Here is a 27,053-nt window from a genome sequence, read left to right on the forward strand (position 1 = left end):
CCCTGTGCGGTCCCCAGTGGACCCGGAAGTGAAAAGTTGTTCATCTAGGTCCTACAGCATTCCCCCTTGACATATTTGTAGGCAGCTATTGAGTCGCCTCTCAGCCTTCTTTTGCTTAGGCTGAACAGTTCCAGATCCCAAACTCTCTCCTCATAGGGCCTGTCTGCTGTCCCCTGATCATGCGAGTGGCCCTCCTCTGGACCCTCTCCATGCTGTCCACATCCCTCTTGAAGTGCGGCGCCCAGAACGGAATGCAGTACTCCAGCTGTGGCCTCACCAACGCTGAATAGAGGGAACAGAGCATGTCTATTTATCTGCTGATGCACACCAGAGTTCTAGTTGCTCTGTTGGCGACTTCGTCACGCTGGTGTCTCGTATTCATCCAGCCAGTGGACAACCACCCATCATATAGATATAGTGCGCGTTCTTCCTACCCAGATGAAGGACCCGACTTTTGTCCCTGTTGAACCTCATCTGGTTTTGTTCAGCCCAAAGGACCAGGCTATCAGCTGCCCTATTTCGCTCATCAGGGCAGCTTCCCTTATTTTTTCTCCAACATCCAATATGCTTCCCTTATTTTTTCTCCAACATCCTACATATCTAAAGAAGGACTTTGTGTTGTCCTTGATTCTGGTTGCCAATTTGTATTCGATTTGTGCCTTTGCTTTCCTAATCTGCTCCCTACACATGCTGGCTATAGCTGAGAACTCCTCTTTGGTGGTTATTTCTGACTTCCATCCCTTGTAAGCTTCTCTTTTAAAAATTCAGCAGGTCCATGACTTCCCTATTAAGCCACTCATTTTGTACTCCGTTCCTCACTGGGCCATGGTGCCGCAGGGCCTTGCCAACCAATCTACTACACTTGTGGAAGTCTACCCTAGTGACTGATTTCCAAGACTTACAGTGGATGGAGAAAGTGATCATCTCATGGTCACTGTCGCCCAATTTCCCTTCAATCCTCAGATTGCTCACTGTATCATCCCCTGTGGCCAGAAACAAGTCTAAAACTGCCTTACTCCTAATCAGCCCATAGACTCGAGTCAGATAGAGAGCTCTTCCATACAAGCAAGGAAGCTCTTCCATGCAAGTGATCAAATCTTGCTGTGTGCTCATCCCACGAGACGTTGTGGGTGACTTGAACTATCCAGACAACCATGCTCTGAGAGTGCGCAGCCTCTACCACTTCCTAGAGAATTCCTGGCCAAGCTCTTCCTCTTGACTTGGAGATCTATAGTAAATTCCTACAGTCAAATCCCCTTCCCCATGCTCTCCCTGTATCTTGACCCAGAGGGTCTCAACTCACTCTTCGTTGCTAAGCTCCACCTCCAGAGAGATGTAACGTTCCTCCACGTAGAGCGCAACTCCTCCACCTTTCTTCCCAACACGATCCCTCCCATACAGGGTGTAGCCATCTATACCTGTGGTCCAATCACAGGTAGAGTCCCACCAGATCTCTGTAATCCCTATAAGTTCGTATTGCTTGTTGGCTAGCAGGAAGGTCAGTTCTTCCTGCTTGTTCCCCATGCTTCTGGCATTTGTGTACAGGCACCTAAGCCTGCCTCCTCCTGCAGCTCCTTTTGGGAATCCATGACAGCTTCCACTGGGGCCTGGGGCTCTCACCCAGTCCTGCCTCCTCCTGTGGCTCCTCTTTGGGGATCACACACAGTGACTTTGCCTTTGAACTGAACAGAAACTACTTGTGTATGCTCTTCAGTCAAACACTTAAGGTCACCCCACAGAAAGAACCCAATACCTGCTAATTTTTACAGTCCCTGCATGATTAAAGTGGGATCAGATCACTCTATGCCAAACATAATTTGAACACTGTCAGTTTGGGGGACACTGCTATGTTTTGAAAGCACTGCTGCACATTCTTTGAACATTGGCTGCTAAGATGATTCCCTACAAAACAGAAAGATGACTGGTAAAAGTGTTGGGTACAAGAATTAGTAAGCAGGAGAAAAGCCTCTGTTCTGTCCAAGAGATAGCAAGATGAAACTGAATGACTCCACTTCTTATGCTTGAACTACAGCACAGGAGAAGACTTTGGGCCAATGCATAAATCCAACAGGGACTGTTACACAAAAGATTTCAATCTTGTATATCTGAGATGTACATGTACCTACAGCAGAATGCATACCAACACTAAAAAAAAAAGGAGAAATATTCATTACTTTATGATCTGCTTAATCTGGACAATAGTTTGATGCTTAATAGCTACTATTCCATACCAAATCTTCTTCAAGCTTATCTTTAGGTAGAACACAAAAACACATGCATAGAAAAGTTTGTGTTTAAGCTTGTGCTTACTGGACATTTGGTGCCGATATAACAGCATTAGTGCTGATTCAAAGCAAGTTCAGACTGATTATAGAAACAGAACACATCACAATTCACTGTTTTCTGAACTCTAAGCTAGCTCTCTTTATAAGAGGGCATTTTCAAAAGAATTTTATAAGAATGATGAATTCAACCCAGTCATTCATAGCAGACGAATTATAAGATGCTTCATTATAGAGTAGATTAATTTTTCCCAAGCAAAAGGATGATTAAGAAAAGAAAAGAAATGGCTAAACCTTGAGAATGTATCAACATCCACTATGCCACTTCTTGTTAGGCAAATAGGCAAGTTCTTTTTCCATTCTATTTACACAAGAGTCAACTCTCTTACAACATTTTCAGAGTTTGAAACTTGTGTACTAATCTGAATAGTAATACATGAATAAGATGTACCTAGTTACTCTGAAAATGGTGGCTCAACATAACACTATAAACTTGTTCTCCCACAGTAACTTCTATCCAAGAAGCTCAAAAGCAATTAACAAACATTCCTGAAGGAAGTCCTGCAATATCCTTGTGAAACAAGTATTATCTCCATTTTACGTATAGAGAAACAGACACAATGCCCTGCCTCACCCTCTTGCCCCAAGGTCAAAGAGTCTGAAGAAGAACTTGGAAAAGAGCTTGGAAACTCCTGAATCAACACATAAGAAGAAACATCAGCAGCTTTAAGTTTTCTGCATTAAAGGTTTTTTAAACTGACAAAGTAACATTGCTTTAATTTTATTTTACACTTTTAAAAATGTAAGGCCTTTTCTCCTGTTTTGATATTTTTAAGAGTCTTTTAGAAAGGCCTAAAAGCAAGAATGTTTCTCACTCATGAGTTCTCAACATATACATACCCATACAGTCACACACATACATATTCCCATCTCCTACAACTTTGTTTCAGTTACAACGTCACAAATCATGGCAAAGGGTCACATCAACATAAGCAGTGAAACCAACTACACAGAGTGCTGTGGAAGGCCAAAGAAAATGTGGCAGATTATAATGTGTCATAAATCCAATGTCTATATTTAGTCCATGATAACCAAACTTCGGGATACAAAAATAAGTCAAGTTCATGGGCTCATCTATGAGAGGTATTTTGTAAATTCCCTTTGAGGATTAAAGCTGAGAGACTGGCGAAAGAGTGGTTTTCTTGTGAGAAATGTGCCCCCCCAGGTACCTGGGACAACATTTCCACTCTCAGTTTTAATTCTTAAAGGGAATTTTATAAAATACCTTCCACACATGAGCCCATGAACTTAACTTCATCAACTTTTTAGACATCAGGAGGCGCTACGACCCCAGCACTTTTTCCCGCCATGGCAGGGTGTCGGACTTGATGATATGCTCAGGTCCTTTCCGACCCTACTAACTATGAAACCTACTAGATACAAAAAAGCGTGGACTAAATATAGGCATTGGATTTATGACACATAACCTGTCTAACATCTGACTCCCCTGTCTCATTCTTTGACTATAGCTACTTTCATTCCCCCGTCCCCCGCAACCTGACTCTCACCTAGCAACCACCTCAATTTACATTTTAACTATCTTTCTTGCATTGGTACTGGCCTCTTGATGCTTTACCGCTCCATCTAGGAAGAGCACAGGCCATCTGCAAACACTTCCTCAGCCTGACAAAGGACATTTGTGCCCAAAAGCTTACTAAGAAGATTTTTTCTGACTGAGTTGGTCTAATAAAAGATATCAGATTTACCCAAAGAACCTTACTGTAACCCAAGCTACAGGGCTTGATATTCAGCTCCATTACATGACTAGCAGCAAGGGATCTAATAAGGGTCCTGATTTCTACTAAATATTCACTGCCTTGACAAAAAACAAATGCCAACAAGGATAAGAAAAACAAGAATACATTTGGTGTTACATGCTGTGGCTCCAGCTTTGAGGGCCCTTCTGGAAATACCACAGTTCACTTGTAAATTAAGCTGAAGTGACAGTCTAGGCCAACACTAGCCAAATGATAACAAGTGACATTATGGAATTTATGAACATTTGATATTAGAAAAAAGTAGGGTTTAAAATATGTCTCAAGTTTTAGAATACGTAATTATACATGCTTCTGGATACCTTCACTTAAAAGCATTTGCATGGATTAAATCAATATAAATCAACCAAATAAGGGCTGTTTAATAGCCCACAGGCTCTCTCCTGACCACCGCTCCTCCCATTGCTTCTGCTTCTGTGGTGGCCATGAGCTCTATGGTCCCACTCTCTTGCAACACCTGGTTCCTGCCCTGCTCCTAGGGGCAGGACAGTCAGGAATGGGTCTGTGCTGCCTGCACTCTGTAGGGAACCGGGCTTCCTGGGCTGCACATGGTAGGGAGAGCTGCTGTGCAGCAAGGGGAAACCCAGGAGGGCCACCCGTGTGGTGAGCAGCCCATGTAGTGTGTGGCCTGGAGATCTGATGGTCCCCCACCACCCAGAGGGGCAGCCCTGATCCCATTCGTGCTATTTTCCTCTATCAACATGATAATCAAAAGGTAAGACTTAAATCATTTGCACACCTGAGGACTGACAAAATCCTGTGTTGAAGGACATCATTAAATCTTCTGTCACTGGCACAATCTTCTGCTCATCACTGCTCCCATCCCCTGTTGACTTCTGGTCATCATTCTCTTCTTCATCTGATGAAGATGATGTAAGATCATCCTTCTGCTTTTTAGAAATTCTCTTTTTCTCTTTTAAGTTACCCTTTTTGCTTTCCTTAGTGGATCCTCTTCTACTCTTTTTTTTATTATCTTCATAAGATCCTTCATCAGAAGAGGACAAAGAGTCATTCTGTTCTTTCTTAGATGCTGTCTTTTTGTGGCTTATCTTTTTCTTTTCTTTAGCTTCTATACGTTTATTGCATTTATCATCATCAGAAGAACTCTCTCCTTTCTTCGGGGGCTGCTCAGCATCTGAAGATGAATCAATCTGCACTCTCTTAGTTGTTCTCTCTCGTAGATTTCTTCTTTTCTTAACCATCATTTCATTTTTACTTTTATTGTTTTCAGAGGAATTGTAGCCATCTTTCTCTGGAGATGACTTCTCAACATCAGAAGAAGAGTCATTTTGTTCTTTTTTGTGTCTTTTCTTTTTCAAGTTTTCACTTTTCTTCTCTTCACCTTCTGTTGCTTTTTCATTCTTGACTTTGTCCTCTGAAGAATCACAATTCTGCTTTTTTACAGTCTTCTCAGCACCATCTGACGAAGAATCATCTTGTGCCTTTTTTTTCTTCAGCTCTCTGTTTTTCTTTTCTCTAGCTTGTGTTCTATTTTTACCTTCAGAAGGGCAGCTTTTTGTTTTCTCCAGGTTTGACTTCCTAAAATCCAACAACTCATCCTGCTTCTCTGTTGAAGTTCCCTGATTTAAATCTCTATTTTTCTTTTCCTTAATAGCTGTTCTCTTACTTTTTTTATCTTCAGAAAAGTTACTAGTGTCCTCTTTATCTGGGGATGAATTCTCAGATTCATCATTAGAAGATTCATCTTGCTGTTTCTTCACATTTATTTTCTTCTTTTTCTTACTTCCTTTTTTACTCTGCTCTTCTTCAGAGGAATCATCCTGCTTCTCTGTTGACGTTCCCTGTTTTAGGTCTCTATTTTTCTTTTCCTTAATAGCTATTCTTTTACTTTTTTTATCTTCAGAAAAGTTATTAGTGTCCTCTTTCTCTGGGGATGAATTCTCAGATTCATCATTAGAAGATTCATCTCGCTGTTTCTTCAAATGTATTTTCTTCTTTTTCTTACTAGAGGTTCCTTTTTTACTCTGCTCTTCTTCAGAGGAATCATAACTGTCTTCTTTCCTGGAGTATTTCTTCTTGGCTTTTTTTGCAGATTCAATTTTACTCAAACTTTTTATTTCTCTTTCTAACTCAGAGTCATAATTTGAAGAATCTGAATAGTTTTGTCGTTTCTTTTTTGCAGAAGTAGAGTCTTTAGTTGATTTGCCTCTTTTGGAATCTAAATCTGAACCAGAACTGGAACTCCTCCTTTTTCGTTTTCCATTTTCATCTTTCTTTGATTGTTTCTTAATATCATTTGTAATCTTCTGAACATTTTTGGGTGTTTCAGTATTGCTATCAATCTCTGAAGAACTCTGACTTATCATAGCTACTTCTTTAAGGACTGCTGGCATCTCATCAGAATCTGAACTTTGGTCCAGCACTTTTGGTTTTTTGGATTTAGAAAGTTTATTAGGTTTAGGGCTATCGATAGTCTTGTCGAAAGAATTTCTTTTATCTTGCTTCCTCTTTGATTGGGATGATGACTTTTGCTTACGCTTTTCATTGCCAGTATCATTGCTGTCCTCTTCTGAATTAGATGTTAAGGGATTAACATCTGTTTGACGCCTCAAAGGAGTGGTCTTTACACGTGGGGACCGCCTAAGATCAGATTCTTCTATCAATAAAACAGCATCATTTTGTGGCAAGCATTCATTGCCAGCATCATGGTTTTCTTTTCCAGAATCACAGTTTTCTGCTTTAGATATTGCATCAACAGTCTTAGCTTCCTTTTCCAGACTATTCTCTTGATCTTCCGTTTTTACTGGGGAATCAGAAAGGGAAACAGGAGTCAATTTTACAAACAATTCTTTAGTTACTTTAGCTGATGCTTTTAACTTTGGACCTCCTTTAGTGTCTTTCAGAGGAGTATTAGATTTTATATTTGCATTTAGTGTCTCCTGCTCTGTTGCTGCACTTCTACTGCCCTGTTCTTCAGATGCAGTTTGAGTTTCCATAGCAGATTCTAGAGTCTCAAAAATATCTTCAGGGACTGATAAAGGAACAGATACAATATCCATGTCTAAAGCCTCCGTACTATTAGGCTCGTACTGAGGTTCTGCATTTGTATCAGACCTTTTATCTTTGCTGCTAGCATTCTTGTTTTCCGTTTGTTCTGTTGTTGGAACACTTTGATCCATGGGCTCATTGTCAGACTGTGCTGACTCAATTTTTTCCTCAGGGTTTACAATGTCCTTCTCTTTTAAGACTGCGTGTTCCTTTACTTCCTCTTTTTTACTCTCCATTTTTTCTGGTTTAGTTTCATTTTTTTTCTCTTTGGTATTTTTTTCTTTGATTTTAGCATCCAAAGCTTGAATCTCCAAATTCAGACCTTCTTCTAATACCTGATGAGCTTTTTTGATGTCACTCAGCACAGATTTAAAAGCTTTTAGTTGACGAACCTGTACAGTGGGATTTATTTCTGAATTTTCTGTTGCCTTTTTCAAAAAATTTACAAAACTAGCATTCATATTTGTTGTAGTCTCAACCAGTTTTTTAGCCTTTTTAAGCAAGTCTTTTGGCACCATAAGTGCTTTGTAGGAATAGGTTAATGAACCAGAATATGAATCATCTATTTTTTTTTCTTCTCCATTACAATTTGAACTGTTTCTCTTTGGAGAAAATTTGATTGCATGGTCATATATTTTACTTTTTTCACTCTCAACTTTTATCTTTTTTTTGTTTTGTTGTAATAACTGTTCTAAATTTTCAAAGACACTGTCACATGCAGTGACCAAGTCCAACAAAGGTTCTGGCTGGCAAATGTAGCAGTGCCATTGATTATTTTCATCCATTATAGTTGATAGCTCTTTTCGACCAAGGTTGCGCAGAATGCACTTTTTGCAGAAGGCATTATGGCAAAAGTCACAGCAAATTAAGTTCCCACCTTCAGCACACCATCTGAAATAAGATTAGGAAAATATTAAAATGCTACCTAAAAACAAATTTTATAGCTTGTTATACATAAATATAGTCTCCCACGGTTTCAATATTAAAAAATGGACAGCAATAAAAATCAAGAAGTTTTGTTTAGAAAGTTAATATGGCAAGCAGATATCTAGACATTTTTTAAAAAATACTGAAGTGCTACAATTAAAACCTCAAAGGCAGATTAAAATGTTGCAGTTTAAAATGCTCAGAAAATGAGAAAAGCCAGGAATATTTAAATAGAGCTTTTAAACACCCACCTCAGCTATACTCTAAATACTCTGGCCTAATCTCCATATAAGTAGGAAACAAAATTTGTCATCATGTGAAAAGCACTCAAGCCTTCCTGTTGTTCCTAAGAACAAAAGGATAGGCCTTTCTAACCTATATCAGATACAGGGCTACAGTACCTGATATGGTATGTGTACTGTATACATTTAAATGTGTGCTGAAAACAGGCTTTTGTGGGGGGCGGCTTTTAAGTGCATCTAGTGTGTGATGTCTATGGTAAAGACTGGAAAAAGTGAATGAAACCAAGGAAGTTGAGTTAAGCAGTGGGGGTGGAAAAAGAAGCAGCATTTTTGGTTGAATCAAAAGGTGGAAAGAGCATGGCAGGCTTCCAGCCACAGAAACCAGGAAGTTCTGTCAGAGATAGTGAGCCCCTATGTACCATAATGAAAACTACTTTTAGGACAGGAAGAGAGAATAGATTTAAAGCTAGTGGGGAAAAACTTAACTGAATATCTTCAAACTGACTAATTTTAGTCGCATGACATTCACCTTTAGTGCATCATCTGAAATGATGCATTTCCTTGCATTTTGTTTGCTAAGTTAGTATTAAAAACAAGCTATGGACGGTAATCATGGGTTATCCAACTCCTTCAAAACTACAAGCTACAAACTTCATAGATCACACCAGCAGGGTCCACACCAGTGCAAGCCATGGGACCCCTGGGTGTTCCCCAGTCCTCCCTATACCAGGCAGACACTCCACACTGTACCAGGCACATTCCCTTCCCTCCACCCATGCCCTGGACTGGGCATGTGGGTGCTCCCTCCATTCTGCTGCACCAGGTATGTTAACCCTCTCCTTCCACCTTCTTCCCCCCACTGCATCATGTGCACAGGTGTGCATGTTGCAGCCCCACCTTTAGCTCCCTGGGAATGGGCTCTTCTGCTGCACTGTGCCATACTCCATGGGTTCCCCCAGCACTACAGGCTGTATCATGCTGGTCTGTCCTGCCACTGAGTGGCTGAGAAGAACCAGATATGGCCATGAGCCACCAGCCTTGGGTTAGGCATTTCTTGGTTATAAGTGAATGCTTAAATGCTCTAGTGCTAGTCTTTAACTTTTCACAACTATTCTTAAATTATTCATTATTGCTTGAACACGTGAATTATAAATGGTGTTTATGTACTTACCTACATTGTTCATCCATTCCATCTGAATCACGACTAATATCATCACTCATATAATATTTGTAGCAAGTCTTTAAGGAAATAGAACAAGGAAATTTCCATTAAAATTGACAGATGGAATTTAACAACACTATACATTTAGTCTGGTGTATTAAAATCAGACATAAAAAGGAACACAAGAAATCTGTGCAAAGTGTTCTTTCTTCAAGCTCTGGCTAACTTTACAAAACTGCAATCTTCATCATCTCCAAAAGGTACAGCAACATCTAGATTGTGACTTTTTGGATATGAATGGCAGAACATGCGTTTGAAAACTAAGCATGTGTACCTTCTTTGGAGGGCCACAGACCTTCCAAAACATCCAAATATACTTGTTCTTCATTATCCAGAAAAATTCTTTCCAAGTTATGAGAAAAAAATCAATACCAAAGAAAGAAGGAAATAAACAAAAAAAACCCCACCCACACACTTTCACCCACACAAATTCCTACTGAGATTCTCCTTTCAACTTTATGTTTTTCTTTATGTTAGCAATTAAAGTATCTCTCTAAACTTTTTGTATGCACCAAAGGCTGCTTAAAAGTAACTTACTAGTAAATGAACTCTAAAAACTGTAATACATGGATCACTTACTTGGTCATGCGTAGCAACTACACTTTGCCAGAGGCAGGGCAATCCCCAGGGGGTGAGAATCAAGGCGACTGCCCGGGGCCCCATGCTTTGGGTGGCCCCATGAAGCTGGATGGAGTGGCCGTGGTGGCTCTGCACCACCACCACTGGCTTTGCATCTGGCCGCTCACAACCCTCACCCTCCCACCCCACCCCTTTGCATCCAGGGGGCTTGGAATCGGGGTGGGGGCGAGGCCCTACACAGGCTGATTTACCTTGGGCCCCACATCCTGCTCGGGTCAGCTCTGACCAGAGGAATTGAGGAGTAACAAATAAGACTGTACCACTCAAATGCTACTAATGACTGAAGTCCATGAATTTATAAAGGACAAAGTCTGATGTCCTTATCCAGCCCTTACTCAATCAAAGCATCAAGTGCCAAATCAAAGTTTTGCTTGAATACAGATTAAATAAAAACTGTAGATGATACCCTGCTGTATTCTTCTGCCCACTCACTCCAGAATTCTGAAGGGCATCAGCAGTGTTTGTGCATGTATGTGTATATGTACATGCACATGCATGCATGTGCGTTGTAAAATAATTATGTAGTCTCACTCAAAATAAAGCATATAATACCTGGTCAGCCAATCTCAAATAAGGTATAGCAAGAACACAAAAGATGCTCAACAAGAATAGTAAGTAAACTTACCATGAAGAAAAAAAAAAAATCAAAAAGTCTAGGCCTGTTTCACTTAGGGGATAAAAAATGGAAATAATGTGGGCCTATAAAATAATGTTGAACAGAAATGACTGTTCCCTTTTCCCACACTAAATAGGGATAAAAAGTAAACAAAATAGGATACAACAGTCAAGGAAAGTAAATGTTACAAAGTATAACTGAAGGTAAGAGGTTAACAAAAACAGGCCAGAATACTGGCCTATATGATCTAATGCAACATTCAATCTTTTAGCAAGTTATTAGACCAACTAAAATACCACGGGAACATTTGTGGCCAAGAGATCCTAAAAACCATTCTGAAAACTTGAAGTGGTCACCTTCAGGTAGTCTGTTGGAAGTTTCCCAACAAGATCCACCTTACACAAAGACTTGATGTACAGGTGTGCTGGAATGGATGGTGCAGGTGGTGTCCTATACTGCTCAAAGCTGCGAGAGCTCTGAACTGAGATATTGCCCACAAGCAGCCACTGGAAAAGATTCTGTACAAGATAACAGCCCACAGGATAGTTCTGACTTTTACCAGTGAAAACATTTCAGCCCTAGCAATAACATCCAAGTGACCAAAAATAGGTCTTTAAAGCCAACTTTCCATCCCTTCTTTGGTGCTGAGCCTTTTGTATAGAAACTTCTAAGGAGATACAAAACTCCACAGTATGAACACAAAGAACCATAAACTGTAAGCAACAGTAATTTTGTAAGAATAAATTCTAAAAATTAGATTCAAAAGAAGCTACAATAAACTGAATGCAGTGCATTTTCATGTTATTTTATTTTCACTTCTCTATCAGTTTCCTTGTTTGTACATTATAACTGTAATAAATGAAAACTATCCACACGAAAATTAAACACAATGACACGTTTTTATTGAAGGAAAAAAACCACCAAAACAAAAACAAGAAAGAGACATGAAGTAGGAAAAAAACCTACTCATCACATACCTTACAAATAAGAACTTTCAGTGTAGGGTGTCTGTAGATTGAATCCTTTTGAAAATGGTTCACCTGTTGCCCACAAGCTGTACAGCTTACAATTCCATGCAGTCCTTCCTCTATAAAGAGGATTATAAACCACACATTAGTTTTCATTTTTTAAAGAAAGGTATAATTACATATTGGATTTTCTTAAAACATTTCTGGTTCAAATTACCCATACACCGCAAAGCCCATTTCACTGCTTTGCCACCTGGCTTTAGCAAAAGCTATCTATAACCATTCACCTCTTTAATGTTATTTGTGGGGCAATTTATTTACTCCCTCTGGGACAGGAAAATTTTTCCCTCCTTTATGAATTTGCATACTTGTATTAACTGGTTATTTCATGAACACATACCTTAATTTACTAAAGCCTTGTCACAAATAATTTTCATCGTGACCCTGAACCATACACCAACTTTCCTTGTGTTTTATCATTTTTATAAAAATACTACTTCATTTTTAAATAAATATTTTAATTAAGTCACGTCTTTAATACGTTCTTGAATTTATGAATGAGACAAAGGAAACAAATATATAAATTATAAATAAAATGCACGGTTTCAACCCCTACAAAATGTATCACTGAAAATATGTTTTGTTGCCCCCCTTCTCCGAGTAATAGGTCATGCTTTTCCACACAGCATCCTGATAAGCTAATAGTCACTTCTTACCATTACTAAATGTTATCTTATTTGGAATGAAAAGTTTTGATAAAGTACACATTTTGACCATCCTGTTGGCTGCTCTCACCTCCCATTTGGTATGGCAGTCTTGTTGCTGGGGTTAGGGGAGGAGGGAAGGTGGAACTGCAATCTGCAGCATAATCTTACAACACTAATTATTCAATTTAAGAAGCCTTATGATGAGCAATGATGTTGCCAAGAAAAAGGAAGTCACTTGAGAAATAACATTTAGCAGAAGCAGTCCCTCAACCACCACTTTAGTTAGGAATTAAACAGAGGAGCAGATAGAGGATCAAGGAACAGCGAGCGGTTCAGCAAGTCAGTTTTCTGGCCACTGCTATATACATTTAGACTTTTCATCTCTGCCTGTGTAGAAACAGTTTTGCCAACCAAATAAAGTTTTATGAAATCAAATCTATGCTTGTAGTGAGTCCTAGGGTCAAAAACAAGCTATCCCCTCTGACTTTCAATTAGTAGAGGCATAAACTATATGCATTTTATCTGTACAACTGCAGGTTATACATGGATTGCAAATCAACTGGATTTTAACACGTCAAAAAATCTTCACTGACAACTCAGGTTCCCAGGAACAGAAAGAAGAACATTTGGCTGATTTTTTCCACTTCGCAAACTGCTTGGGATTGTATCTATAAAAAGTACAAAGGAAAATCCTGACTGCTCCCATGCCAAATGTGCTATTTTTATAATTTCTCACATCTTTAAAAGATTTATCCAATCTGTGGCAGCTCAACAGGTTCTTAGAAAGTTTGGAAACAGAAGGAACTGCTAGTTGTCAGCAGATTCTTGTAAAGGTGGAATCTTACAAATTTTCCTTCCAGTTCAGATCTTAAACTGAAACAAATCTGAGGCAGCAAAATTCCAGAACTGATGCCTTGTTACCAAAAAGCTTCATATCCTCTTATGCTTTTTTACACCATTTCCTTATTCAATAGATTAATCTAGGAATCTAGATTAGATCTACGAATACAGATTTTCAACTTTCAAAACTAAGAAAAGTGGTCTTGCTTAGAATTTCTAGTATTGCCATATTTTGAGACAGGAACAGCTTCATTTTTCTCTGTCTGCAGGAAAACAGGAGGCTAAGAAACAATTAAATTTATTCAAGACAGGGCACATCTACACATTATGTTACATTGCCACAGCAACACGCTACAGCAGCGTAACGACCACGTGCACCTACACGTGACCAGCAGCTACTTCGCTGTGGCAGCATGCCCCCTCATTACAGTGCACCACTACAACAAAGTAGCAGCTAAAAATAACCGTGTGCCCAGTGTACGGCGCAGTACAGGCTACTACTGAACAGCGAACACTATATCCAAAAGAACGTACTAAAGCATGGCACAGTAGCAAGGTTGCCATGCGGACACATGTAGACGTGCCCATAACATATTATTGGAGGAAGAAAGAGTAGGTAAGTAAGGAAAGAGCCAGATAGGGTGATCAGTAATGGGACAGAGCCCTACATCTCTAGGTCACAAAACCAAATATGTCCCAGAATGATACTTGCCAAAAGTTATTCCCATCCGATGACTACCTGTGTGTGTGATTTTACAGTGTCCAGAAATCTATATCACAAAAAATATAATCAGAAGAAGTGGTACTATTAGAAGACTAGCCAAAGATTCAGTGAACACTGACTGAACTTCCTTCAGACTTCTAAATAGTTCTGCCAAAACATGGCTCAATGCAAGAAAATCCACACTGCTGTCCCCACACGTGTTGCACTGTCAGAGGGTTCCAATTTCCAGAGCTACCATCTTGGCAGCCTTCATATGCAGAGAAAAATACAGTTGGTGGCATTGTTTATTTTAGGCGGGGAGGGTTGGTGTTTAGTAACTGTCCATAGCCAATTACATTCCTATTCTAAAATATCCAAAAGCCAATTAAATACCAAAACTAAGAAAACTCAGTCAGCCTATCCAAAAGTATCCATGTTGCATGTGGTTTAACTGAGCAGGCATTTCACATACAAGTCCCATGGTATCATACCTGCAAGGTACTATAAGTTATTATGTAAAAAGTTACAGAATACTGAACTTGGACTTGGTCTTTTCAATAGTGAGTTTGTCAATATGGAGTGAACATTCACCTATCAGCTGTAATATAAAAAAGTGTGACAAGTACCAGGGAAGACAACATAATGATGCAATCAACATGTATAAATCTACTGTTTTAACTATCAGACTTATGTAACATCAGTATCATACCTTTTGTTAACTGAAACAGTCTTCACAATACGTGATCTGAATTCATTTCAAGTGAAGAAATAAGTAACTTCTAGAATCCAAATAGAAAGGGAGGGACCAGCAAGGGGAGCCAGTAAAGTATGGGGAAGACGCAAGAAAAAAGCCTAAGGCTGCTGTAAACCAACAAAGCCCTCCACTTGTGTTAGGATTTTTAAGACATATTTATTCTTTTTAACCTGCTAAGTTTGGGCCACCAAAATAGATCATGCAATGACAAAATGAATCTCTATGATGGAGGAGGCCAATGTCTAATAAAACTGACATCTTCAAAAGTATTCCCCCCACAGAACCATAATGTAGGACCTCCTATGCAATGGCTGGTTCAATGGATTACATGGATCTGAGCATCCTAGAACATAATGCTGTATGTAAGAGGCCACATATTTCCTGCATGACAACTCTACTGCTCATCACCTGTAAACAGTAGTGTAACGTGGGGTGGGCAAGTGGGGGACATGTCCTGGGTGCCATCTAAAGCAGTGGTTCTCAACCTTTTTGTACCAAGATCGATTTGTAAACATCAATGGCCAGTCCTGACCCACTGCCCTCAACCCTTAGCCCCCAGTGTGTGGGACAGGGGGTAGGTGTATAGGGCAGGTTGAGGTATACGGTCGAGCACGGGGAACCTCAAGCAGCTCCTTGCAGGCTGAAACTCTAACAGCCTGCAAAAGAAAAGCCATGGTTTCCTACGTTTTTCTCCTTTAAAGAATAACCCGTTTTTAGTTTGTTGATCCATTTTTAAGTTTGTTCGTGACCCTTTCATATATTCTTGTGCTCCTCAGATTGAGAAACGCTGACCTAAACAGAATGGCACCAGAAGAGTTGCGGGGGGGGTATTTGATGGCATTCCCCATTTTCTGTAATCCACAAGGATAATATTGTTTAGTAAGTCTATGTAAGCTATAAATATCTGCACATCATTCATGCATATGTTTTAAGCCTTCAACCAGTTAGGAGAACTTGTAGCTTAAGTTAACTGGCAATCAGCTAAGAAATACACCCTTGCAAAAGCAATCCGGACACACTGCAAGTGCCTGTGGTATAGGACAAAACTTAAATTAACCTATACTAAGCCCTTCCCGAATTAAAATTAGGACTACAAACGTTAGTCCAGGCATGCCATAACAGTCATAAAAAGCAAATAATTTTTAAAAGACCCTCTAAAAATCTGAAGAGGCAGAACCAGCTTATAAATTTGAAATATCAATTAATCACTACTGGGGGGCGGGAAATGAGAACTGGAACAAAACTTCAGTTTAACTTGGTTAAATTATCTGCAAATACATTTCCAATTTTAAAGGAGGTACTTTCTTTCTGAAAGGTTCTCTCAATTATAGCACGAAACCCCTTTAGAGAGATATTAAGTGGTTCAACCAGTATGCTATGAGACCAAGATGCAATACTAAAAACACTAGAGGGGAAAAAATAACTTCTTGTTCTCCCTTTAAGAAAGGGAGAGGAAGAGGTAACAGATCTGAAAGCTTTGCTGACCCAGGCTGAAGAAATTAAAAACTGCAACAAATTATCAATAGATTAGGGAATAGTTTATGAAGGAAGTGGGTGAAGAAATAATCCTCTCCCCCATACCACAGAAGTCAGGCATGCGCTTAAATCTTGGCATTTGTCTGCCTTGGAACAAAAAAATTCCATTTGGTTCTCTCTGCTGGGTTAGAAATATTCTATTAATGTCCGGACCAGGGGAAAAAATGGGCCAAACAACAGAAAGTCTCTTGAATTATAAAACTTAAAATATATCACTAGGATTATCCAAGCCTGAGCTACTGCTTAATATAACCCAGGGACAGGCAATTATTTTGGCTGGAGGGCCACTTACCAAGTTTTGGCAAGCTGTCAAGGGCTGCATGTGTAGCCCCGCCCCCTGGTAGCCATCTTGTGACTGGAATTCCCACCCTCTAACCCCTGGCCTTTGCCAACAAAAGTCCATCCCCTTGCCCCCGGAAGTACTCCTTTCAGGAAGGGGTTTGGCCATTTCAGAATCAGAAAAAAATAGCAAATTATATTTTAAAAAGTGAACATCTAAAACATTCATTATTTGATTTAAAAAAATATTTCTGTCCTGATTTACATACATTTGTGTAGCGCACATAGACATGATTGTATATAATAGCTTAAAATAAAGTCTTACTGTTGTATATTATGGGGGGTTATATGAGGTGTGCAGAGTGTGGGGATATGAGACTCGCTCTACAAATACACATGCCCCACCTTCCCTCTCTCCCCACCACACACACTTCCTCCTCATCCCCCCCGTCCCCACACACCCCGGGTTCCGGTTCGGGCCCTGTGCTCCATGGTCTGACAATGCAGCTGGGAGCCGCACGGTGCTGAAGCAGGGCACGGTCAGGGAAGCAGGGAAATGGCTAGGGGTGGGGCAGGGCTAGGCGACCGCATCCTACTGCCCCAGCTTCCTTTCATCTTTGTCAGGCAGCCAGGAACAGATAAATATGAAAATTTTCTAAATTTTTTAGGGGCCCCGCAGGCCAGACAGATTGGCCTGGTAGGCTGGATACAACCCACAGGCCATATTTTGTCGTCCCCCCCCACAACATACAGACCCATAGGAATTTCCCAAATGAATTCCTGGTTAAAACTAGATCTTATTATCTCAAGAAATATCCAATCCCATTTTAAACTCTGAATAAAAGGCACCTCCCAATGCCATACCACAGGAGTACCTCACCTGGCTGAAGATGGACCATATTTTATTGAACTTTACAGAAGGCTCTTGTGAACCCTGACATACAATTGCTGTCATCTCATGTAAATGCAGGTGTCATCAGTCTAAGGAATAACCAGCTAAACAGTAGTCAGCCACATTTTCTCTGTAATTTTTCAAACCTTGTATGTTAGGAGCCAGGACTACTTCCCTTTCCTAGCGTCTGAAGTGACATTCAGAAAGACAGTAGGACTTGGGCTGTAAAAACCTCACAAAAAAGTCTTCACATTTTTCCTCCATTTAAAATCCATTACATAGAATCAAAGATCTGAATACTAATGCTAAAACACAGAACATCTCAGTGTTACCAATTATTAAATACTAACAATAATAATTGAGAAATTTAGAACTCTACATTAATAACCAAGAACAAAAGAGATCAAGAAAAGATTATGGGTTTATGACCATTCTGCAAGTGTAAAACAAGATACTGATTATGGGTATGTTGCCTTTTATAGCTGCAGCCAGAAGCCTTCTAATTCTAGAACAGTAAAGATATAATAGTTTTATTACTACTAACATTTTTAATTTTTGAAAAAGCAGGGCATGCAGCTCCTAGTGAAAATCTGAAGGCATTTGTGTGAAAACATATACCAGATGTAGTATCAGACTGTTTTTAAGGTACTGTATAATGATTATATTCATGATGTTCTGCATCCCATGACTCTAGAACTGACAGAAGCTGCATGCTTAATTGCTAAAACTATTCTTTAACTAATGTCTGTTATACCCGATCTAGAACTACTTTCCTAAATCACATATAGCAAAGAGATACCTATACTTAAATAGTTTCTAATATAATAATTTCAACAGCATAATTAAAAATATACCATGTGACCCCTCAGGTGGACAATTTAGAGCAAACAATGACTAAAAAGTACAGCAATAAGTCTCATAATATGCATGTGAAAGAAAAACCATTATGCTTCTTCAAAATCATTTTTAATCCTTTTAAATCCCAAATCACAACTGTGGAGGAAAAAAAAAAAAGGTGAACAAAAGAATTATTTAATAAGGAAAACTAGGCTGGAACAAGTCTGTTGCATGACCCAGTGGGGAGACGGGAATGGGACAACGTGAGAGCTATTCACCCAGTTATCCTAGCTACTGTTTTTGGTACGTGAAATAAAATATTATTGATAAAGATAAGGGAAGAGAAATGTATGGTTGCCCCTCCCTGCCCACCTTTTGTTTTGTTAAATGGCAGCATATCCCTTAGGTCGTGCATGTCTTACTTAATCTTTTCTTGCTGAAAAATCCATACGGGACATATATTTGTATTATCCATTAGCAGCTACCTACCCTCATATCAATTCAGTGGAAGCAGAGGAAAACTGACTGGCATAACATCTTTCCACGGATGACCTCAGGAATGGGCCCAATAGCCAGAGAATTGCCCACCAATTAAATGCATCTGGGACTTTATGTTTAATTCTTCCTTGTCAACTAACATCCTGTAAGCCAGAGGAGAACATGACCCTACTTAAGTGTGAAGGGATCTCTTGGAGATTCTTTGAACATGTTCAGTGGGGTTCCAACATCATTCCCTAGAAAGGAATATTGCATTATAGCTCAGTGGAACCAAAACTCTATTTTTTACGAGAGAGACTGGTTTATACAGAACACCTCATGAAGTATTCTATAGTTACCCAAAACAAAATATTTTACAAGAATTAATCTTAGCTTTCACTGCTGCTTTGGAAGGGCAGCAATGGAGGCTAATATCAGCAGGCTAGAATTTTTAATGAACAAAAAGCCAGAAGTGTGGAGGTATTTTTCAGATAATTTTTATAGGAAATATGTACAATTTTTAGATGTACCAAATGTGGCCATAAGCAGCAATTTAAACCCATCTTGAAACATGTTTTAAATAGTATTTACCTCCACGCTTTTTGGGAGCCTCAGGTTTCATTTTAACGGTATTTCTGCTTCTAAATTCAGGCCCTTTAAAATCATCTTTGTCTTCATTCAGCACTGGCTCTGGTTGTACAACCACTGTACCTAGAATGATTTCATTTAAAAATTGGAAACCATTACACATCCAAGTGAAGTGCAAGAGTCCTGTTTAAATAAAAGCCAACATTGCACATATTTCTTTTTCCAAAATTACTGTCTGATGACTAACTGATAATACAGTTCCTAATATGCAGGTGTCCATATCAAAAAACACCAATACCACATACCTCAAAACTGGCACTTATTACAATTGCAGGGCAGAATGGGCCATGGAGAGTTAACTACCCTCTACCCCAAGAACTGGTCCATGCAGAACAGAATGAAATCAGAACGTCAAAATGGTGGAACCTAATAGGCAGATATGTTGCAGCTAAAGGACTTTCTTTAGGACAGCTGATTCTGAATGTATCAAAAGCTTTAGAAGTTACCACTTTTTTGAAAAGCAAAATATAAACAAAACTCGTTTTCCCTTTTACAAAATTCTGATAATTGCCTAAAGTTTGAATTTAACCAGAGAACAATCTTAATGTTACAGGAAGAGAAATGTGTTGTTTCAAATAAAGAGTTTTAATACTTGGGTCTCCAGGATACTTTGTAGAAAATAAAATACTCTATAACCTCAAAATAACTTTCTTGTACACAGAACTGTAGTAGTCTCTTTGCAATTAAAAAAAAATCTTACAGGTAAAAAGAAAAGTCAAAAGAAAACAAACTACAGTTAAGAATAAAAGACCGGGGGAGGAGGGGTTGTGTTTTGCTTGGGTTTTTTTGTTAATTGTTTTTAAGTACAATACCTTACCAAAATCCAATATGCCAATTTAAAGTGAATATAATTTTTTTTTTAAACGGTTCAAGAGCGGGCTTTCCTTTTAATGCTCTCAAATATTTTAAAAGACAAAGGAGTAAAATTTGAAAAATTTAAGAGTCTGCAAGTTAATCAAAAGCCAAAACGTACAGGAACACAAACATGTTACTACAAAAAAAAATAAATAAAAATAAAGGAGAGGGATTTTACAGTACGTCACCTGTTCCACAAAAACTATTTGGGTACACACTTTCACCTGCAGCACACAACTCAGAGCAGTTTAGCCCTTCATGAAAGAAAGGTAGAGTCCCACAGCAGTAAAGAGTGTGCACACAAGCACTTACCATGGAGCAGCTGACATGATTTGATGTTTATCCCAGGGATGGGCAATTATTTTGGACGGAGGGCCGCTTACTGAGTTTTGGGAAGCCATCGAGGGCCACATGACAGGCAGCTGGGGGCAGATACGTATTCATTTTCTAAATTTTTTAGGGGCCCCACAGGACAAATAGAATTGCCTGGCGGGCCACATCTGGCCCTCAGGCTGCATTTTGCCCACCCCTGGTCTATCTCCACGCTCCAATAACTGGCAATAACTAGGTTGCATGCCCATGCCCTACATGTCGTTCTTAAAAGCAACTTTAGTAGGGTTTGAAAACTTTACAAAAGAAAAAAGTGTCATGTCTCTATTTCTGTGAAAAATACCGGTATCAGTGGATGTTTGATATTAAGTAGTTAATGTACACTGGTCAATCCATACGTTTAAGTATGTGGGACCCAAAATTGATGACAGACGTCTTTTAACCTTTTGAACAGTAAATCCTCAGTACAAGGTCTTTTTAGAGTTGGTACTTAACAAAAAAACAAAAAAGAAAAACAAGTATGAAAAACAAGTAGTTCTTCTGAAGTATTTAGGCGCAGTCCATAATTATCTTGGAACTAATCTGTAGAATTTAGACAGATATTTAGAGAGAATAACGAAACAGCATGAACTACCTTTTGGCAAGCTTTTCATGTCAACATCATTTTCTGAGTTTTCATTTGAAAAATCTTCATTTACAGTTTCATCTAAGGTTTGCTCATCATCTGATCCAACATATTTTGTTACCACAGTAGGCTTCCTGTACAGAAAAAATATCCCAAATTGTGATTAATATTATATTATATATAGTAATATAGGAGTACATGGTACTCTGCAGTCAAACCCAAGCTGTGTGGAACAAGATTTTTGGAATTCTGTATTGTTTTCATTTTGGGATTTTTTTGCCCTGAACCGTAAACAAATCTTGAAGAATAAAATAGATCAAGCTCTCCACTACCCAGTCAGTGGTGAAAGGTAGGCAAAACCCCCATACCACTAAAGCCCCAGCTCACCAACTGAATCTGGCTTGTAAGCTGTAGGTTGCCAGCTCCTGACATAGACAAACCCAACTCCACTAGCTTAAATGGATCTATGCCAATCTGTACTAGCCTGGCTTAGCATGCAGACTGTTTCTGTAGATCAATTTAGGAAGACCCCAAGGTCACAGGAAGTATTGTGTGCGTATTTTCAAACTGACCTTTTCGAACGTGATGATCCTAAAGATTTGGATCTTTCTGAAGAACTATTGCCCTAAAAGCAGGAAGAAAAAAAATATTATTAAAAAAATGTCACAAATATCTAGTTGTGTGACCAGGTCATACATGTCAATAGAAATACAAAATGTTGGTATCGTTTACAAATAAGAGCAACTTAAAATCATCTTCTGCCTAGATTTAAACCAATCATGTCTCATTCTTATTCTATACCACATTTTAACTACCAAGCATAGAAAAATAATTTTTATAACCTTTGCTTAATATATACAATTTTGATTACCTTAGCACACTAATGGTGTAACAGCATTTTGAGAAACACATTTTAATATAGCATTTTAACTTAAAACATTTAAAACAAGATTTGAAAACTCAATATAAACATACAATATGTCAGAATATACTAAGGAATATTATTGTGATTTAACGCTTCTACAAAAACACTCTAATGTACTGCATTTGCATGAAATTGAGGCATTTTATTCATGAAAAAAGGGTCCCTACATCAGTTTTTCTTTTCCTGTAATTCTCTATACTAGGGGAGTCAAATATACAGTCCACGGGCCAGATCCAGCTCCTGGGTCGACCATGCACTCGACCCAGCACCACTCACCATGCACAAAGCACAGATGGTCAGGTGAGGGCATGTGCTTCATGCCCCAAAACAGCCCTGTGCACTGGTTCGGGGGCTGGTCCAAATCTAGCTGTGCCAGAACCACTGTGAAGGGCCAGTCTGGCAAAGCACTACATGCAGCATGGGCTCCATGTTGCCCCCTTGGGGTATTGGATCTGGCACTGCAGGCAGCCGGGGAGGGGGAGGGGGGGCGGCACGTCCGTCAGGCTGGCCTGCAGGCCAGCACAAGGACCCTCATCTGGCCCATGCAAACTTGGCATGGCTCACTCAAAAGCTTATTAATGCTCCTGGGTCACCAAAGGGCTATTCAGGGTTTCCCAAGTCTTTAAGGAGTCCTCTCCTCAATTCATTCAAGGTTCTCAGGTGTGACTGGCCACATAGCAAAGCTACAGTCAAGTATGCCTATTTGACTGGCCTTGTCCTGCTGTGATGTACCTCAGAGAAGGGAAGTGAGAATTTCTGAGGTTACGTTTCCTGGTTTCTAGCATTATGGTCCGCTGAGTTAATCTGAGTCTTGCCCTAATAGACATATGGAATTTTGGAGAATTGTGAAAGGCTCTGGAAAACTATCGACACATTAAGTGCCCTTAGCCTGTATTGATGCTGCAGAGTCAGTGAAGTACCTGAGAAAGTGTAAACAGCATTTGGGCTTGAGTTCTCTCAGGCTGGGCGAAATAGCTTGGGCATGAAGTACCACAATTCTCAACTGACAGGTTTTGGGTACAGACAAGAATTAGGTTAGAGCCCACATGAAAGTAAGAACCCAAGTTAGCTTTTCAAATAAGACACTAGGCTTGGTAGTAATATATATATGTTTAGTTGAAGTGTCAATCAAACTGCTTCTAAAAAGAATACAGATTCTAATAAACTATACCATGTGAAGATATACCAGTGTTTCCCATCCTTTTCCAACCCGAGGCACACTTGCATTAATAAAAATTTTCCGTGGCACAGCTGTTAAGGCAGTCCCCATCCTCATACCTACTGTAGCTCATTGTCATGGCAAAATTCCGCAGGACACCTGTTCATTTCTGACGGCACACCATTGTGCCGTCGCAGCACACTGGTTGGGAAACACTGAGATATACTAACGTATTCAATAAAAATACTTTTAAAATTTAAAATTTTGCTTATGCATAACATTTCCTACATCTCTCAAAATTCTTTTTAAAAACAGGTATATTTAAGTACTTACAGTTATTTGGATAAACTGCATCTAAGCATAAATAGGAGCCAGAGTTTAATTATTATTCACTTTTACTCAAATATATCCTGTTTTCATGCAAATATCAAAGAAAGGTTAAGAATAAAAGTATAAACAAGCAGAACCTCACTTTGCCATCTGTTTGACTGCAAAACTGGCAATTCTTCATTAAAAAATCTGCAGCATATATCTTCCTAATTCTCAGGAAAAGCTTAGTAAAGTTTTTTTTAGCTTAGTACTAATAATAAAACTTTGCAAATTAAAGCAGATTAGAAAATGTATCATAAAAAAATTATGGAGTAACAAAAAACCTAAACTAAAATTTGCAAAAAATACATTTTGTGATGCACTATTTTTATTTTTTGCTATAAAAGTGCAGTTCCTTCCTTCTTCAAAAGCCACAGTGAGAACATAAGAAAAGCCATTTATTGGGTGAGACCATAGGTCCATCTTGCCCAGCATCCTGTGTCACACAGTGGCAGAAAGCAGATGCTGAAAGGAAGAGTGAACTTGGTTTGACACAGGGGTTTTTTCACCATTGTTCTGCTCTCACTTGCAGCCTCAAGCAGTTCTAGTCTAGCAAGTTTATTTTAGAGGCTATATCCCTAATTCCCATGCTCAACAGCTACTGACGCCCCTTTCCTCCAATAATTTTTCTCATCCCTTTTCTGAATCTAGATAAACTATCACCTTACGTGACATCTAGTGACAATGGGTCCCACATTTTAATGACACAGTGTGAAAAAACTTCCTTTTGATAGTTTTAAACTTACTACCTACTAGTTTAAGACCTAGTTCTTGTGTTGAGAGTAAATGATAAATCCCTATTTACTTTCTCTTCACCATTTAGTATTTTGTAAAGCCTTATGTTCCCCCCTCAAGCATCTCATCACTCATGTCAATTTGTAAAGTTCCCTTTTCTTTTTTTGTAGTGTAATTTGCCAAGTATAATATGATATAAATTAGTCTAGATATAATCTCTGAGCACCTAATTTTTAAAGAAACAAATGAGTGTATCCAGTGCTTTTTATGCCAGTCACTTTGCTTTACATGCATTACTGAAAATTCAAATGTGTACACTTTATTCCTACCTCTTCCCTATTATTTTCCATTGGAGTTGGACTGTTTTCAGGCTCACTACTTTTATCTGTAGAGAAGAAAGAGTAGAATTCACTCAGTAGCAGAAATCGCTGACAATTATACATTATTGTTTGGAAATTTTTTTTTATCAGCATAACTGAAAAATGGGCATGAATTTCGTAACTAAAATTTTGCAGAATACTTGTCATTTGTTACTCGTAAACTAGCAATTTTTACACACACGTTTTACATATTTTTAAGGAGTTGCTGGATATACGTTTCACCTTTTCTTCATTCACAAATAAATAAAAAAAGGAGCCACATTAAATGCATATATGCCTCAAAAAGTGGGAATAATTATATTTCTCAAATCTCTTAAATTATTTTAAATAGTTATTTCCCACAGAGAGAAGTGTGATTTTATGGCCCTGCAATCTGGAAATCTTACTAGATGCAACTAGAAATAAATACTCTCTCATTTGAAATTGGGGATTCTTTTTTCAGTTATACAGGCCTCCCATGTTTAGTCCCCATAGTCCATGGAATCTTAAACTCTAAATGCTTTATTATTCCAAAACTGATTAACACCTGCTCTGAACTACTGGCTAGTGTAATTGTGAGAGTAATCCTATGGTACTGTTGCCAGAGGAAGGAAACATTTCCAATTTTGGTGTTTTCTTCTTTTTTTTTTTTTTTTTTTTTTCAAACCAATTCTTGTTCAAGATTGCCCAAAGGTCTAGAATGTTAAAAGTAGGTCTCATAAAAATGGATTATTGGAATATATGAGATTGAAGTGGTAGTAAGATAGAGAGGAATGTTATGTTTCATACAATTATTACATGTATTTAAACTAAGTGGGACTGAATACACTGTCTATTAATGTTTCCCAGCATTCTTTAATATCATAAAAGCCTTAGTCCATCTGTCCATAATGCTTTATTCGCACTCTAATTGGTTGTCTGAAACAACCAATCAGAGTGCGAGTGCTTGGACAGGAGGTAGCAACTGTGGCAATGGAGCAGCAGCTTGAGGCAACAGCAGCAATGGACCCTGGGGGGGAAATGGGGCTGTCAAGGCTCTGGCCCTGGCCCAAAGAGGTGGGGGAGGGAGGAGGAAGAGGGAGAAGAGAGAGAAGAAATCAGCCCCAGCCCTGGCCCAAGGCAGCAGGGAGGCAGGCAGGGAGTAGCCCCAGCCCAAAGTGGGGGCAGGTGCAGGCCTCTGTCCCTCCCTCCCCACCTGCCTCCCTCCCATCATTCTTGACTGGCAATTTGCTATTTTTCCAGTATAAGAACCCATTTCCTTTGTTCTTATCTTGGCAAAACTTTAATCACTGAGCTCAAATATTCTATGGTGGAAATTTAGCATGGGCTGAATTTCTCTGGGAAAGTTTTAAACAAATGATTCAGGCATTTTTGTGAATGACGCAAGCAAAAAATACATTGTTTTGTCCGTGTGAAAGTCTTGAAACTTTTTCTTTCAAATATTTTAGCATGCCTATGTTTTCAGCAGGAACTCAAAAAATGGCAGAGGTCGGCCTATGCCCTCACATTTATGATCCATCCAGTTTTGGCAAATTAAAGGAATTCTTGAAAAAAAAAAAAAAACTGCAATTGCATATGCCCAGTAAAGACTTCTGAGGCTTTGATAGCTAAACATCTTTGAAAAGACTATTTGAACTGCTCACAGACAATTTTCTTTCAGTTCCTAGTCCTGACTAGAGCAGTAGTTCTCAATCTCGATAGACTCAAAGCTCCCTTCACAAAATGTCAGTTTTTAGTTTTTACTTGATTTTGGACTTCAGAAAATAGAGTGATTCTTCTGTTACAAAAAGCTCAGAAAGATCACAGCAGATCAGAATGCTTTTAATACTGTGGATTCCTATTTGAAACCTCAGGGTTTCTCCTGTGAATCCTGTTTGCACACCTAACAGTGTGTACCCCACAGGACCCCAGAAAGGATCTCAAGGCACGCATTCATCATCAACTCATAGGCACTGTGTGTGATCAGAATATGCATGCATTATCCCCAGATAACAATCAAGCATGTCAACTTTCCTCATTTCCTACTGGGGTTGAGGACAGGCCGTGAAACTGAAAGGAGCTGGTTTCTAGTGTTTGCAATGAATCACTACTGAAGAGAAAGAAGCCATGCAATTTAAATTTTAAAAAGAACAAAAATATCATTGAGGTTGCAAACTCAAGCACTCAAAATTTAGCAAGAGGCAATATTAAGGTTACTTGTGCAGTACTGCTTCATGCCTCCCGGTTCACATGCAGGCAATTATTTTGGGCGGACGGCCATTTACTGAGTTTTGGCAAGCCATC

General features: G+C 39.0%; 1 protein-coding gene across 3 annotated transcripts in view; it reads right to left on the reverse strand.

Moving 5' to 3' along the window:
• The window catches only part of ATRX (ATRX, chromatin remodeler), a 146,510-nt gene that overhangs the window by 101,412 nt on the left and 18,045 nt on the right, over positions 1–27,053 (reverse strand). Inside the window, exons 3-10 of one of the 3 annotated variants that reach the window (XM_019540375.1) lie at positions 24,741–24,796; positions 23,641–23,661; positions 21,796–21,848; positions 21,233–21,357; positions 19,357–19,476; positions 11,750–11,859; positions 9,467–9,534; positions 4,857–8,017 (exon numbers count right to left, since the gene is read on the reverse strand). In XM_019540375.1, coding sequence (XP_019395920.1) covers positions 4,857–8,017; positions 9,467–9,534; positions 11,750–11,859; positions 19,357–19,476; positions 21,233–21,357; positions 21,796–21,848; positions 23,641–23,661; positions 24,741–24,796 — 3,714 coding nt within the window. The remainder of the gene's footprint in view (positions 1–4,856; positions 8,018–9,466; positions 9,535–11,749; positions 11,860–19,356; positions 19,477–21,232; positions 21,358–21,795; positions 21,849–23,640; positions 23,662–24,740; positions 24,797–27,053) is intronic. The other 2 variants (XM_019540376.1, XM_019540377.1) reach the window with 2 other exon arrangements.

The sequence above is a fragment of the Crocodylus porosus genome, unplaced genomic scaffold, assembly GCF_001723895.1.
Source record: "Crocodylus porosus isolate Cpor-Errol unplaced genomic scaffold, CroPor_comp1, whole genome shotgun sequence".
Classification (NCBI taxonomy): Eukaryota; Metazoa; Chordata; order Crocodylia; family Crocodylidae; genus Crocodylus; species Crocodylus porosus.